General features: G+C 46.9%; 1 protein-coding gene across 4 annotated transcripts in view; it reads left to right on the top strand.

Moving 5' to 3' along the window:
• Positions 1 to 12,693, top strand: part of ARHGEF9 (Cdc42 guanine nucleotide exchange factor 9) — a 225,170-nt gene that overhangs the window by 145,304 nt on the left and 67,173 nt on the right. For all 4 annotated transcript variants that reach the window (XM_075106280.1, XM_075106281.1, XM_075106283.1 and 1 more), the window contains exon 5: positions 11,488 to 11,667. In XM_075106280.1, the coding sequence (XP_074962381.1) occupies positions 11,488 to 11,667 (180 nt within the window). The remainder of the gene's footprint in view (positions 1 to 11,487; positions 11,668 to 12,693) is intronic.

The following is a 12,693-nucleotide window of genomic DNA, read 5'->3' as shown; positions in this document are numbered from 1 at the left end:
TTCATTTATTCCTAACGTGAATTGAGAAAAGCAGCTTAGAGGTGGAAGGCTGCATATCCCCTTACTGATCTGGCCAGTCTATGTAATGGGCTTACAGGGTCTGATGACAATCTGCAAGAGTGTTACGCACATTTAACTAGCATCAATTACTGCCAAGTCAGCCTTTTATATCCAGGATCGTCCGTTGAGCTTTTAGTAGGAAAAAGATACGGTAATGCAAAGTCAATTAGGTGGGAATAAGAATATCAGTCCAGATACCTGGTGGATCTCTGTTGAAACCAAGGGAGCAAAGGTCTGTGCTGTGATATACACCCCGCTGTGCCACCCCGCTTCCTTCCACTGCCCCGTGCGCCGCTTCCCCAAAAGCAGCGGTCGCGGCAGGGTTTGCGCTAAGTATGTGAAATGCTGTCGAAATCTGGGAGTGATGCAGCGCATATAGCAAGAGATTCTCGGCCTGGGGAGGCGAGGCCAAGCCAGGGCGCTGTGCTGACCCCAGGCTGCGAGCTCAGGGCTTGGGGGGCTGCAGGACCCCATGGGGTCTGCCTCAACAAGTGTCTCAAGGGGAGAGGCTGCTTTACATCGCTTCCTTGTAAGTCCTGCCTGTTTGCCCTCTTGGGAGTTGACACGGATGAAAGGTGAGATGTAAATGCAAGATGTGGTTGCTATAACGACTCGAGCTCTGTCTTGCTGCGTGTGTTGTGTTGTGTTATTGATTGCACGCGTGGGGTGGTGGCTAGCAGAGGCTGGTCGCCTGGGTGTTTCCTTTGAGCTCAGGATGCCCCTCACTGCTTTTTGGTCCAGGTGCTGTAATACTGAAAGACGGGAGGAATACTTGCATTTTTGCTGGAATTATTCTTTTAAAGGTCATCATTTAGGGGCCAAAGGCTGTGTCTGGCCATTTCTTATTCTGAGTGCTTGTCCTCGTTGTTCCTTTTGCTGTCTGAGACAGAAGCAATGGGATTTTCACTGGATGGCTCTTGGTTTGCCCAAGACCCTGGACAGGCTCCGTGTTCCGCTGGCTTGGCTGGCAGGCAGCCGGCTGAGCTGGGGCTCTTACTGCCCTGCAAAGTCACCCGAAGCCCGGGGTGGTTTCTGGGGCTCATGTGTTGTTTCTCCAGCCATTGCTCTCTTTGAGCTGGCCTTTCATTAAACTTTTCTGAAAGCTCAGCTCTGCAAAACAATTTGTAGATAGCATTCCCCTCCTTGTGCTCATCTGCCAACAAGCCTCTCCTTGGCTGCGTTGGATGTGAGCTGCAGTGACTTACGCTAAGAAATCAAGAGATCGGAACAGTAAATAAGGAGCGTGAGCAGTGAGTGTAATTGGTGTAACACATTCATCTGGACTTTAATCCAGCCTGGGCATTGATTTGCGCTAATAACAGCCACTGCTTTTTAAGTTCCAAGTTCTCATCACTTATTAAAAATCTCTCTCTTTTTTTAATGTTGTCATTTTGTCATCATACTACAATACCAATATACGGGAATTATGCATTGTTAAGTCTATTGCTGAAGACATGTTTTAATACCTTGTGGTCTAACGTGACATAATCCAGGCATCCGCTTAATTTTTAAGAGGTATTTTAAAACACGTTGCAGTGGTTGATATCATGAAGGGGCTCTTGCTGCTTGTTCCTTGTGCTTGGCCATCCAGGAATAACGCTTCTGTTTTGTATTAACAGCCCTACGTTTGAATTAATTTCCTTTCATGATTTTTAGACCCGGGCCAACTGTGTCAGCTTTTATAGGACATAAAGTATCTACTTATGCTTTCAGCAGTTCTGGTCCTGTCACTTTATTCATTTCACTATGAATGCCTGATTCTAGATAAGTGAGGCTGCTGCACTCACTGTATGTGCCTGTGCGTGTGTAGCTGCGTGTCCGTGTGCCATTGCCTCCTGCTAAGTAGAGCTGGGATGGCTTAGCTGTGCGTCACTGGCTTTGTGGTGGCTGGTGGCAGTTCTTCTGCAGCTTCAGGGGTAAAGACGCCACGTCTGCCATGAGCAGATCTGTGTGCTGTTGCCTTTGCGAGTAGCTGTGTTGTGTTGAATAATGCAATCCGCTGGGAGTAATTTGGGTAATTTGCTCCTTAATTCCTTTCTGCTTTGGAAACTCCCATGCCCCACAGTAACAGGTGATATACGTTTTAAAATAAGTAATCTATAAATCATCAAGCGCTCTTGCCTTCCTCAGAGCAACCACAATTTTAGCTTCCCTCTCTGCAAAAACTATTCAGTTGCTCAGATGAACCCAGTTTGCCTACAGTCAGCCAGTCTGCTCCGTGGGAGAGAAGCTTTTTTGCTTTCCAGTTTCAATAAGGACAGGCTTCTTGGGTAAAATAAGTCTAGATTTGGCATTCCTGACAATTCCAGTCAAGTCTTGGTTATCCATGAATGCGTTCTGATGTTGCAGATTAGCTACACCACAGGCATAGGGATGCTCAGGATGGTCTCTGTGCAGCGGAGTGCCGTACCTCCTCGCTGGGCCCCTTCGCTCAGGCCTCAGTGCTCCACAGTGGCCTCTTGCCCTTCACTGTACATTCCCAGAGCCTAATTTATATATATTTTGTAATATCCGGTTTGCTTATCTGCGTTATTTTGCACCTTGGGTAATTGAGAGAGAACGGTGCCGATCGTTTCCCGAGGCCTGCAGTGGTCTGTACACAATGCTTCGATGTTATCTGGCGCAATGTTTGCTGCCGCAGCGAGCAGCAGGGCTGGGCTGATGATTTATTAACACGGGAGACATTGCTTGGTAATCCTGACTGCTTCTCTCCCCACACACAGCACACTGCAGGCTCAGCCCAGTAAGATTAAACTGGGCGTAAATCAAAGCACAGCTTTGGCCCTCTGGTCACAGGAAGGATTTCCAGTACAATTCCGGGTTTTTGAGGCAGTTACGGCCTTCGTTTAGGAATGCGAGGAGGCCCTTCTACGGTCAGAAGACTGGGATTTGCGGGGTCATTTTAGGTTTAGATCCTGAAGAGCATTTAGACATTTGTTTTCCGTGTGCTGTAATGAGGGATTCGTGCTGACAGCCTGTGCTGGCCCCAAGTCAGTAAGGCGCTGTGAGCTGCTCTGGCTGTGTTTGACGAAAGGTGCTGTTTTCCCCGGAGCGGTTTAAACTTTGAGTCCCAGAACCAATCTCATAATTTATCAGAGTTAAAAGATTATGGTTAGTGGTTATTTGTAATTACTCTACATGAAAGATATGTCATCAGGCAAGGGGAGGCTTAATATGCCCAGTATGCAAAAGGGATTGGAAAGCAATTAGGGTGACATATGCACCATCAAAGCGGAGGGCTCGCCCGTGCTCCAGAGCCAATTAAACACCGCATGGACAGTGCTTTACTGGGGTAACTCTCTCTTGTTACTAGGCCTTTTCCTCATTGCTGCCTCGGTTTTACAGGCGCTCTCAGCTCTCCGGTTACCGTACGCAGCTCTGTGTTGCAGCTATTATTATTAATAGGAATGACAATATGACAGAAATGGACAATAGAAATGGACAATAACCATAATAAGGTGGGGAATAAGAATAATGCCATACCCTGGAGTCTACTACTGTACCCTATATGAGGCCAGGTGATTTCACGTGTGCCAGGTGACATCTTTTCAAGGAAGTTTAAATCATTGGAAAATATAATAACCCAGTCCTAATGAAATATAATAACCCAGTCCTAATGAACCTTTAAGTCTGTACTGATACTCCACCTCTAGATACATATATAAAGCTTCCAACCAAGTGTGACAGTCTATCCAGGGGATATCAGAGGCTCTCTCACTCCAATCAGCCTCTTTCAGCTGAAATCCAGCCATTAGTCAAATTCATCAAAGGGCTTGAAAGCAGAAAGGGAAATTCTTTGCCTCGTGCTTAACCTTTGTGTGATTGCACCTCTTCAGAGAATAAGCAAATCAAGTGGAAATGCCCTCCCATTTGTTTTGTGAATGAGCCGTGCGGCGAATTCACTATGATTTGGCATTATTCAGTTTGTATAATTTCTGACGAGAGGTTTAAAAATAAATACACGATCAAAGGGCCTACTGGGAGATGATACAAGAGCAAAAGTACAACATGATGGGGTGGGGTGACGGTTTCTCATGTGCTTCCTTTTTGTCTGCGCCGTCAGCCGAGTGAACCTGCCCTCGCTGTGAAAACCAGCAAAACGCTGGACCGAAACATGGGCGGCAGGTTGCGTTCCTGGCGCAGCTCAGGCAAGCACCCCGTCAAACCGCTCCATGCTCATACCGTATACGTGGTTTTCACAGGGGGAGACGTACGAGTGGGACTCAGCAGAGCTATAAATGCCCTCCTTGGGAAGTCTTCAAGGTGACGGCATTGCTTTTGCAGGAAATGGCCCCACGATTAGCACCCTTATCCATCTGTGTCGTTAAGCGTTGCTGCTCATGAAGGAGCAATGCAATTAAAACACAGGAGGGTAAAGCAGCGTGAGGTGCCTTTCTTCTGGGAACATGGGAAGCAATGCTGGGGGCTTGCAGATCGTTTGTGTCTCTTCTTCTGCTGGGGTTACTTCGAGCATTGATTTCTTTACTCTGAATGTCAGCTCTCTGTATATTCCTGGTTGAAGATGTTTTGGCTGCTGCCATTACGGAAGGGCCCGTTGAGTACTGGGGGAAATGCTATTGTCATTTTACAGTGCTTTTATGTTGTCTGAATAAAGGGCACGTCTGTACAAGAACAATCTGAACAAATGGCGTGGTCTCACCACGTTCCTCCATCTCCCCTTCACAGCCTGCTCCCTATTCCTGCCGTCCCGCTCCTGTGGAGGAGTACGTAGTTTATGTAATGCTGATTTGAAAGGGAACTACCCAGAGCTTTTTTTTTTTTAACTATTATAACCCTATTGATGCATTAATAAAAGATCTAATAGAGAAATATATCCCTGCCTTAAGATTATTCATAATACCCAGAGGCCATGGTCCTAGAAACTTTGTATGTACTTAGAATTTTCAAAGGAGGTGGTGCTCTGTGGTAGATTTCTTTGGGTTTTTTGAGAAGGTGGCTCTTTATTAAGTGAATTTTTGGTTAGTGGGAAACTCAGAGCTGGAAACTCAAAACAGAACCTCATGAGCTAACAATGATTATCCCTGCAAGAGGTATGGATAGCTAATAGTGATTTGTGTGGCCTAGACTCAAACCAAATCACCCCCTTGGAAAGATTTCAACTATTTTGTGCCCGTTTCAGTCTCCAGGGACCAATAAGCCCCTGATTTCTTTTTGAAGTTGGCCCCTAAGAAGCCAATATTTGTTGATTAGTTGGGAACACTTAACAATACTTTGCAATAGTGGCTGATTTCACTAAAATATGTTTCATACTCGGCTGCCTCACTGCGGGCAGCTGCTGAGAAGGAGCAGATGTTGGCTCCTTCCAACCGCATGTCATGGCTTTGCAAGTGAGCAAAGTCAGGGAAGATGCACCAGGTGGATCAGAGGCAGAGGCTCACCCATTCCCCAAGCTCCTCTTCTAAGCTGCCCCATCTTATAGAGCTGGAGCAAAGTCCTTTTGCAGTAACGCAGCCGATACATGGCTGGTAGATTTAAGCCCTGAAGTAGCCTGGGAGAAGTTGTAAACCTTGGTTTAGAGGTCACTTTCTGAAATCTACTTTAGAAAAACATCCTAGGCAGTGATCCTGGGGGCTTTTGATCAGGGTATGCTGTAGATGTAGACCACGAGATAGGGAGCGACAAGGTGTGCGGGACCTACTGCTGCAGGAGGGTCTTTCATGGCATCCCCCTTCACCTCCTCTCCTTCGGGGCATATGGGTTTGCTCCAGAGCTGCTCTAGTAACGGGGCCAGGCAGAGCGATTTGCCCCGTCGTGTAACAGGGTGTTTTCATTTGCCTGCTTACTTTGGCAGGGAGAGTTGTTTTGTCTTGAGAGCAGTGCCATAAAGCCATGGCGAGAAAAAAACACCCCTTCCAAATTCCAGAGTCACACTACCACATTTGAGCTCCTCTCTTATTTTCCTTGGAAGCTGCCCCCATGGCATTGATGACAATCTGTCCCCTTTGGCTGAGGCCTTTGGAAAGCGCAAGGGAGGAAGGAGACAGTTGGGATCATTCGCCAGATGGCATTTCTGAGCCTTCCCGACACTAGTGAGGACAATCACAGCGAGGTGAGCTCAGCAGAGGTTTTGCAACAATGTACCACGACATGTTTGCTGTGGTACAGCCTTCAGCATCCCTGCCACAGCATGCTGTGGCGTGCCAGGGTCAGGAGCTCTCAGCTGGCGCACGCTGATGGCACTGCGTCGTGGAGGTCGTGACTCGCAGAGTCCTCTGAAACCCTTTTTTACAGTTTGTTGTTGTTGTCATTTTATTTTGGCAGCACCTCTAATGTAATTCAGTATTTCCAGTGGCCACGTGCCATCCTGGAAATAACACCAGACTAGAAGAGAAAGTAAAATCCACATGGACCTTAAGTAGGAATGATTTAATTCCTTTCCACTGACTTTATTTGCTATTGTGAAAGTATCCACCTGTCATATATGCGTGTTAGGAGTGTCTGAAATAAGTGTCTTTAGAGTGAAGGTTTGTGACTGAATTATTGGAGGTTTATGGAGGGCTTTGGAAACGTGTAGTGAAAATCCCTGGAAAGGCTGATGCGGGCGATTCTGGCAGTACAGTGGTAATACCCCATGTCCTTGTTCTTGCTGTGTGTTCCAGAAATGTCGGCTATTAGAGAGAGCATTGTCTTTTTTCCCTTTTCCTTTTCCTCATTAAGTCAATTTATTTCTGGTGCTGGGCTGTAGAAGTGGCCCCTAACCTGTCTAGCCTCGTACTTATCTTTGGCCATGACCAGCTGTTCAGCAGGAGGTAAAGAAGGACCCGTGGTGAGCAGTGATGGTCCCTAGACCGTGCCCAACATCCCAGTCATTAATCTGGTCTTTGGCCCACTGAGAAACCCTTTTCTCCACTCCAGACAGCAAGTGGTTGGCAGTGCTCTGAAGTCTCCCGTAAAACAGTAGCAATTATTCTCAGGTCTGTTGTTAAGAAATGCTCGTGGGCATTTCTCCTGCACTGGAGATGGTGAAAGCGTTGAGGAACTTTTCTATTTGGGCTCTTTAGTTTGAACAACCAACTGACAAGAGTAATTGATTTTAATGGGAGCTAGGACTTTCACTTGGAAGACAAGCTGTATTCAGGGTCTGTCAAAACCAAAAGTACAACCAAAAGTCCTCATTATTGTAAATTTACAAGGCGGAGATTTTGTGAATTCTTCCAGTGGGCATGGAGAACATGATTTTATTTACAACAACCTTCGCATGCTGAGAAACTGCTGCTTCTGGGAGAGCGTGATTTAGTATTTGACTATTCCTATTGTGGTTATTATTGTTAAAGCCGGTTCTTTGTTACCCCTTTTTAATGATGGCCGAATTGTAGATGGGGTGACTGTAAGATGTTGGAAATGTAAAATTCTGTATCACCCAATTAAACACAGAGAAATAGTAATTTCTAGGGCATGATTCACCTCACTCAAAGGTAGGCAACTGAAATAGCTGAGATGAATCACACTCCAGATGTGTCTCTTTCTCTTCAGTGATTAGAACGGAGTCCAGATGACTGTCTTGGATGCTGTGTGGTAGACGTCTAAAATTATGGGAAATGAGTCCCTTTCAAGGTCTTTGGCTGAGTATGTCTGACCATGGTGCTGAGACCCAGATTTGAAACCAAGAGACGTGAACTTTCTGCAGTGAAGAGCGTCGAATTCTCAGAAAATAATATTTTGTTCTGACCTTTCTCTAGTTCATCATCTCTTGCTGCTGCAGATGTCAGATTCTGTCTCTGTAACCCTGCCCTGAAAGAGTCAGATGGCTCCACAGATGCAGCAAGATGTCTTGCAAAATAAATTAAACTGGATCATTTCATTTTAGGCTCTGATGTTCTCTCAATGGACCCAGCACATGCGATGGCTGGAGCGCAAATCCTGCCATCCCGCTGCCATCCTTTTTTCACAGAATGAATGGTCTTTGTGTTTGGGAGGGCCAGTTTTGTGTTTGGGAAGGCCAAGGCTTGCTTGCGGGCTTCCTGGCATGTGGATAGATCCCTTTCTTGGGCTAATGATACGGAGCAGGGGCTGGAAAGGGCCAGCCAAAGGGGCCTTTCTTCTATCTGCTGGCACTAGACAGTGAAAACCAAGAACTTACAGCCTTTCTCCTTGAATATCAAGAAACGCCTTGCCAAGCCACCTCGGCTCCTGACATCCACTGAAAGCATCTGGGTTAACAGCAGAAGGCCAAGCACAGCCCCCTGCTTTTCTGGGCCTCTGCAAGTCCCTGCCAGCCCTTGCCGCTGGCCAAGCCGTGCTCCTTGGAGCTGGGATTTTGTGCCTCCGGCTGGGAAATGCACTTCTGCAAAGTAGGCTAGGAGGCTCTAAAACACCATCCCTCTGAAGTTTGGTTTCAGTGACGTTTCTGTGACAGTTTGTGCCCAGAACTGCCTGTGTGTGAAGTGACAGCAAAGTCTATGGCAGCTGAAGCAGAAAAAGCAGAAACACGGCTTCTGCGTAACAGCTCCGTTCCTGGTTCATCATCAGTGAAAAATGGGCTAAAATACCCAATGGCATTAACAAAAGGAAGGAGCGTTAGGCCAACCTGATCTATTTTGTGACAAGAAAACTGATTTTCCAGGCAAAGGGAATGTATTCTACCTTGTTTATTTAGATAAGCTAAATGCAAGATCACAGTGAGCCACTGGTAGGAGGTAGCCGTGGGAAAAGGGGGGAGATGTTATGTATTACTGCAAGATTTCTGTGACACTGTAATAAATACTTCATGCTGTTTCACAAATCTCTGGTAAGGTCTCTGTGGGAATAGTAATTATAGCTCTGGTCATCTATGTTCAAGAAAGATGCAGGCAAATATCTAGATGCCTAAAGGGCTGGTGAAATGCTCAGGGGAAGGACGAGCCGTCTGCCAAGACGAGGCTGAAGGAGCCGAGCCTGGGAAACCACAGGCCGGGGCGAGGAGGGACAGTGTCCCCAGATACAGCAAAGGGGAAGCACTAGCGAAGGAGAAGAGCTCAGTGCTGGCAGAAGAACGGATGACTGCTAACTGCCCTTGAGTATATTGAGGGGGTTGTCTTCAGCTGTGAAGTCTTCATTCCTTCCAGATCTGTCTTTGGGTTCTTTGTGGTTTAAATTTATTCATATTTATGAAAGTATGTAGAAACCTTGATTTAGAGTGATGTGAGGTGTTGTGAGGATGCCCTGAAACATATCACTACCTGGGCTGAGCATTCAGTTGCTGCGGTGGAACCAGAAATCAATCTTTATAGCTGTTGTTTTTCCAGATGTAGGTACCCTACCTTGCTAAGTGAGGGCCCAGAGCTGGGGTGAACTGAGGGGTTCCTACGCCATCTGGCTTCAGCTGCCCCTAGTTTGGATGGGATCCTCGGTGCCTAGCTCCTTGCAGCTCGCTCTCAAAAGCCCAAACGTGAGATAAATCCACATTAATACAGTAGATGCCCTCTGCGATAAGTTCAGCACATCGATTAGGTCCATTGCTTGACTCTTCAACAACAGCTTGTTATTAACCCGTGCCTTTGTTTCCCTCTGCTGTCAGGTCATCCTGTGAGGCTTGCGTGTAGAAAGCCCCGATACGATGTACGAAGAAGCCATGTTTCTTTTACAGCTGATGTTGAATTATTAAGGACGATTTGTCAAAATGGAAGTAGGAGAAGCATGGTTTTACTCTATCTACTGCAGGAGCAAGAGTTCCGCTGACTCGATACATCTTGGCTTTGAGCATGAAAGGCACTAAGTGTCGAGTTAGGCTCTCTTAAGTCTTGCTGCTTTATGTACAACTGACTCTAATAATTGAAGAGCTGAAACTGCAACTGTAATTGTGACAAACCTGAGGAGCTTGATTTCTTAAAGGAAAGTCAGTTCAAGGAAAACGGTAAATCAGGTCCTTTAATCTGTTGGCTGAATTGCCTGTAGGGACTTGAATGCTCTTATATGTTTATGCTGAGAACCCTGCGGCAGTGCTAGAAGGTTTACTGCAAGTTCTTACTGATCAGGTAGTTGTTAGCAGGCATTTTGGTAAGCCAAACTTACAAAAGAGCCGTTAAGAGCACTCTAAGCATTCCCAGTGCTTCTGCACTTACATAACCGCTGCGACGGGTTATTGTCTTTATGCTTTGTATTGCTTGCCTGAATTGAAAGGGTATCTGTGGCTGTTCAAGTCTTGCCATGTGGAAGGTCTGTAATGGCTCTTTGTTTGTGAGCTGAGATTCTGATTTGGAGGTGAGCCCAAGTGCATATTCAGTGCGTCTCAGGCGGCAGAATTAATGAGCAAGGTTCAGGATGGCTCTGACAAGCTAATAAGCGTATGGGCAAAGTCTATATTTGCTAGGGCAGTCTTACTGTTCAGCACAGAATTCCTGCAGTGGACAAAACATAAGCGCAATTTATTATTCTGCTAAAAAATACATGACTATCATTCTGAGGAGCAGCGGGTGTCACAGGCATGGCTGGATGATTTGTCTTGTGGGTGCACAAGCGACAGCGTTCGGATGAGTCCTTCCCACAAGCATTAAGCAGGAGTTTTATATACACAAAGCCAGGTGGCTCGCAATGCAAACGAGAACCGGGTAGGCCCTTGCTGTGGTCCTCATCCAGCTCTAAGTCAACCGTGTGCTCCACGTGGAGAGACGTTCAGCAGGTCCTGTTGGACACGGGTCTGGCCTCAGTCCAGCTGCGAGTGGGCAGGTTTCTGCACCCTGAAGGCTGTCACAGCAGCCAGCGCCGGCACGTTTCTTGTGGGCAGAGGGAGGGTTGAACGTGCCGTGGAGCTGGGCTGTGCGCCAGGTCAGGTCTGAAACAGGTCAGCAGGGTGCCACGGTGCCCTTCTTACCTGCTGTGTAGCTCAAAGATTTCAGAAGCAAGGGGTGTCAGTACATCACCAGCACTAAACAAACGCTGAACTCTCAGTTATTTAAGAAAGCGTTCTTCTAAATATGTGTGCAGACTTTGCTTGGATGTGCATGGAAAGCCTTCTGAGCCTCGAGCTGACCTTTGATCCTTTAACTGAGCAAACTTGGTCTGAAACAAAAATTCCTTTGCAGGACACCATCGCTTGGTTTTGCCATTTTTGGGAACACTCAGCTATATGTTACGCTAACTGAATAGTACCTGAAAGCCATGTACCTTCATAGGTGTGCATGCTCGTAACTACGGCGCGGCGGTGGTGGGGGGGGCTGTCGCTTTTCCCATGTGCAGGGCCAGGACCTGAGAGGTGCTGAAGGTCCGCGCGCGGTGCTCGCTTGCCTGGCATGGTTAGGAGCAGGGCGGGCGTCTCTAGAGATGGTCGCAGACTGGGTGACATCACGTGAGGGTGAAATTGTGGATTGGAATGGGGGAAAATTGTTTTACTTTGGCTGAGCGCTTTTTTTTTTTTCTGTGCTGCTGCTGTGCATGTGCTTGCGTTGGGGAACCGAGCTTTTATTGACTGCTGGTTTTCTGTTTTCAAAGCTGATCAGTGGTGGTTCTATTGTAAGTGCTGAGGCAGTATGGGATCACGTCACCATGGCCAACCGGGAGTTGGCGTTTAAAGCAGGAGACGTTATCAAGGTCCTGGATGCTTCCAACAAGGACTGGTGGTGGGGTCAGATCGATGATGAAGAAGGATGGTTTCCCGCCAGCTTCGTGAGGGTGAGTGACTTTCTTCTTTTTACCGCTAATATGAATTACTACCGACACTGCTCAGAGCGGTCAATGAAATGAACTGGTTACTGTGTGTGTTATCATTGATGCTTATTTCCAGTGTGTCTGTTTTCTGTCTGAAAAAAGGGGGAGCAAAGAAGGTTTCAGAAGAAATTAGAATGGGGTAGAGGGAGGCCAGAATAGGTATTGGCTCTGCTTTTTATGTTCTTGGGATATGGAGCAGCCTTTGCTGTGTGTCTCAACGTGTTGTAGCCTCTCTCCTTAAGCAGTTCTTTGGAAAACCAGTTAAGTAATGTGCAGGCTATGAACAGACGATTTGGTGGGGCCTAAAAGCTCACGCTGGCTGCAAGCGGCGCTCGCAAGAGCTTTCTGGTCTGTCTCGCACAGGGAGGTGTCAGCCCTCCCCTTTCCAAAAGCAGCGCTGCGTTTTGACTCTTCAGCAGTTTTGCATATAAAATCACTTCACTAATTAGTCTGTGACCAGCTCTAGTTACTTTTTTTAAGGGGACAAGTAACCATTTTGCTTGTCCCTGGTTTTCTGCTGAAGCGGGTTTTGCTGTATGCAGCCACCTCCAGAGGAGGATTTAAGCACTTAATTTTTTTTGCTCAGTATGTGGTAAGAAAGCAAAGGGACAAGAAGGTGCCCTTTTCGCTATTGTCAGCTCCTGCTGTGTTATTTGGGCACTCTTGAGCCTTCCTCGAGGAGTCAAGACGTTGGCCTTGACCTTGTGCACTTCCTTCTCCTCTCCCTTCTGCGCAGGGTTCCATAGGTGGGATCAGAGATTTAATTCCTTTAGAAGCTTAGGGATATGGTTCAAAAAAATGAAGATTTCTTTTGCCTTGTAGAACTGTGTGAATGATGACTCTCCTCTGAGCCTCCCAGGCAATTTGAGTCGAGGGGAACACTCTTCTCTCTGAAATGCACACCGATGACCATGCCGCATCCCAAGGAGATGCCGCGTTTGCTTTGGTTCTCTGCGTCCCTTACCCTCCCTCTGAACCCTCCCCCTTTTG

Source organism: Phalacrocorax aristotelis, chromosome 11, assembly GCF_949628215.1.
Source record: "Phalacrocorax aristotelis chromosome 11, bGulAri2.1, whole genome shotgun sequence".
NCBI classification, from domain to species: Eukaryota; Metazoa; Chordata; class Aves; order Suliformes; family Phalacrocoracidae; genus Phalacrocorax; species Phalacrocorax aristotelis.
The sequence above is the reverse complement of the archived record's forward strand: the minus strand, read 5'-3'. Positions and strand labels throughout refer to the sequence as shown.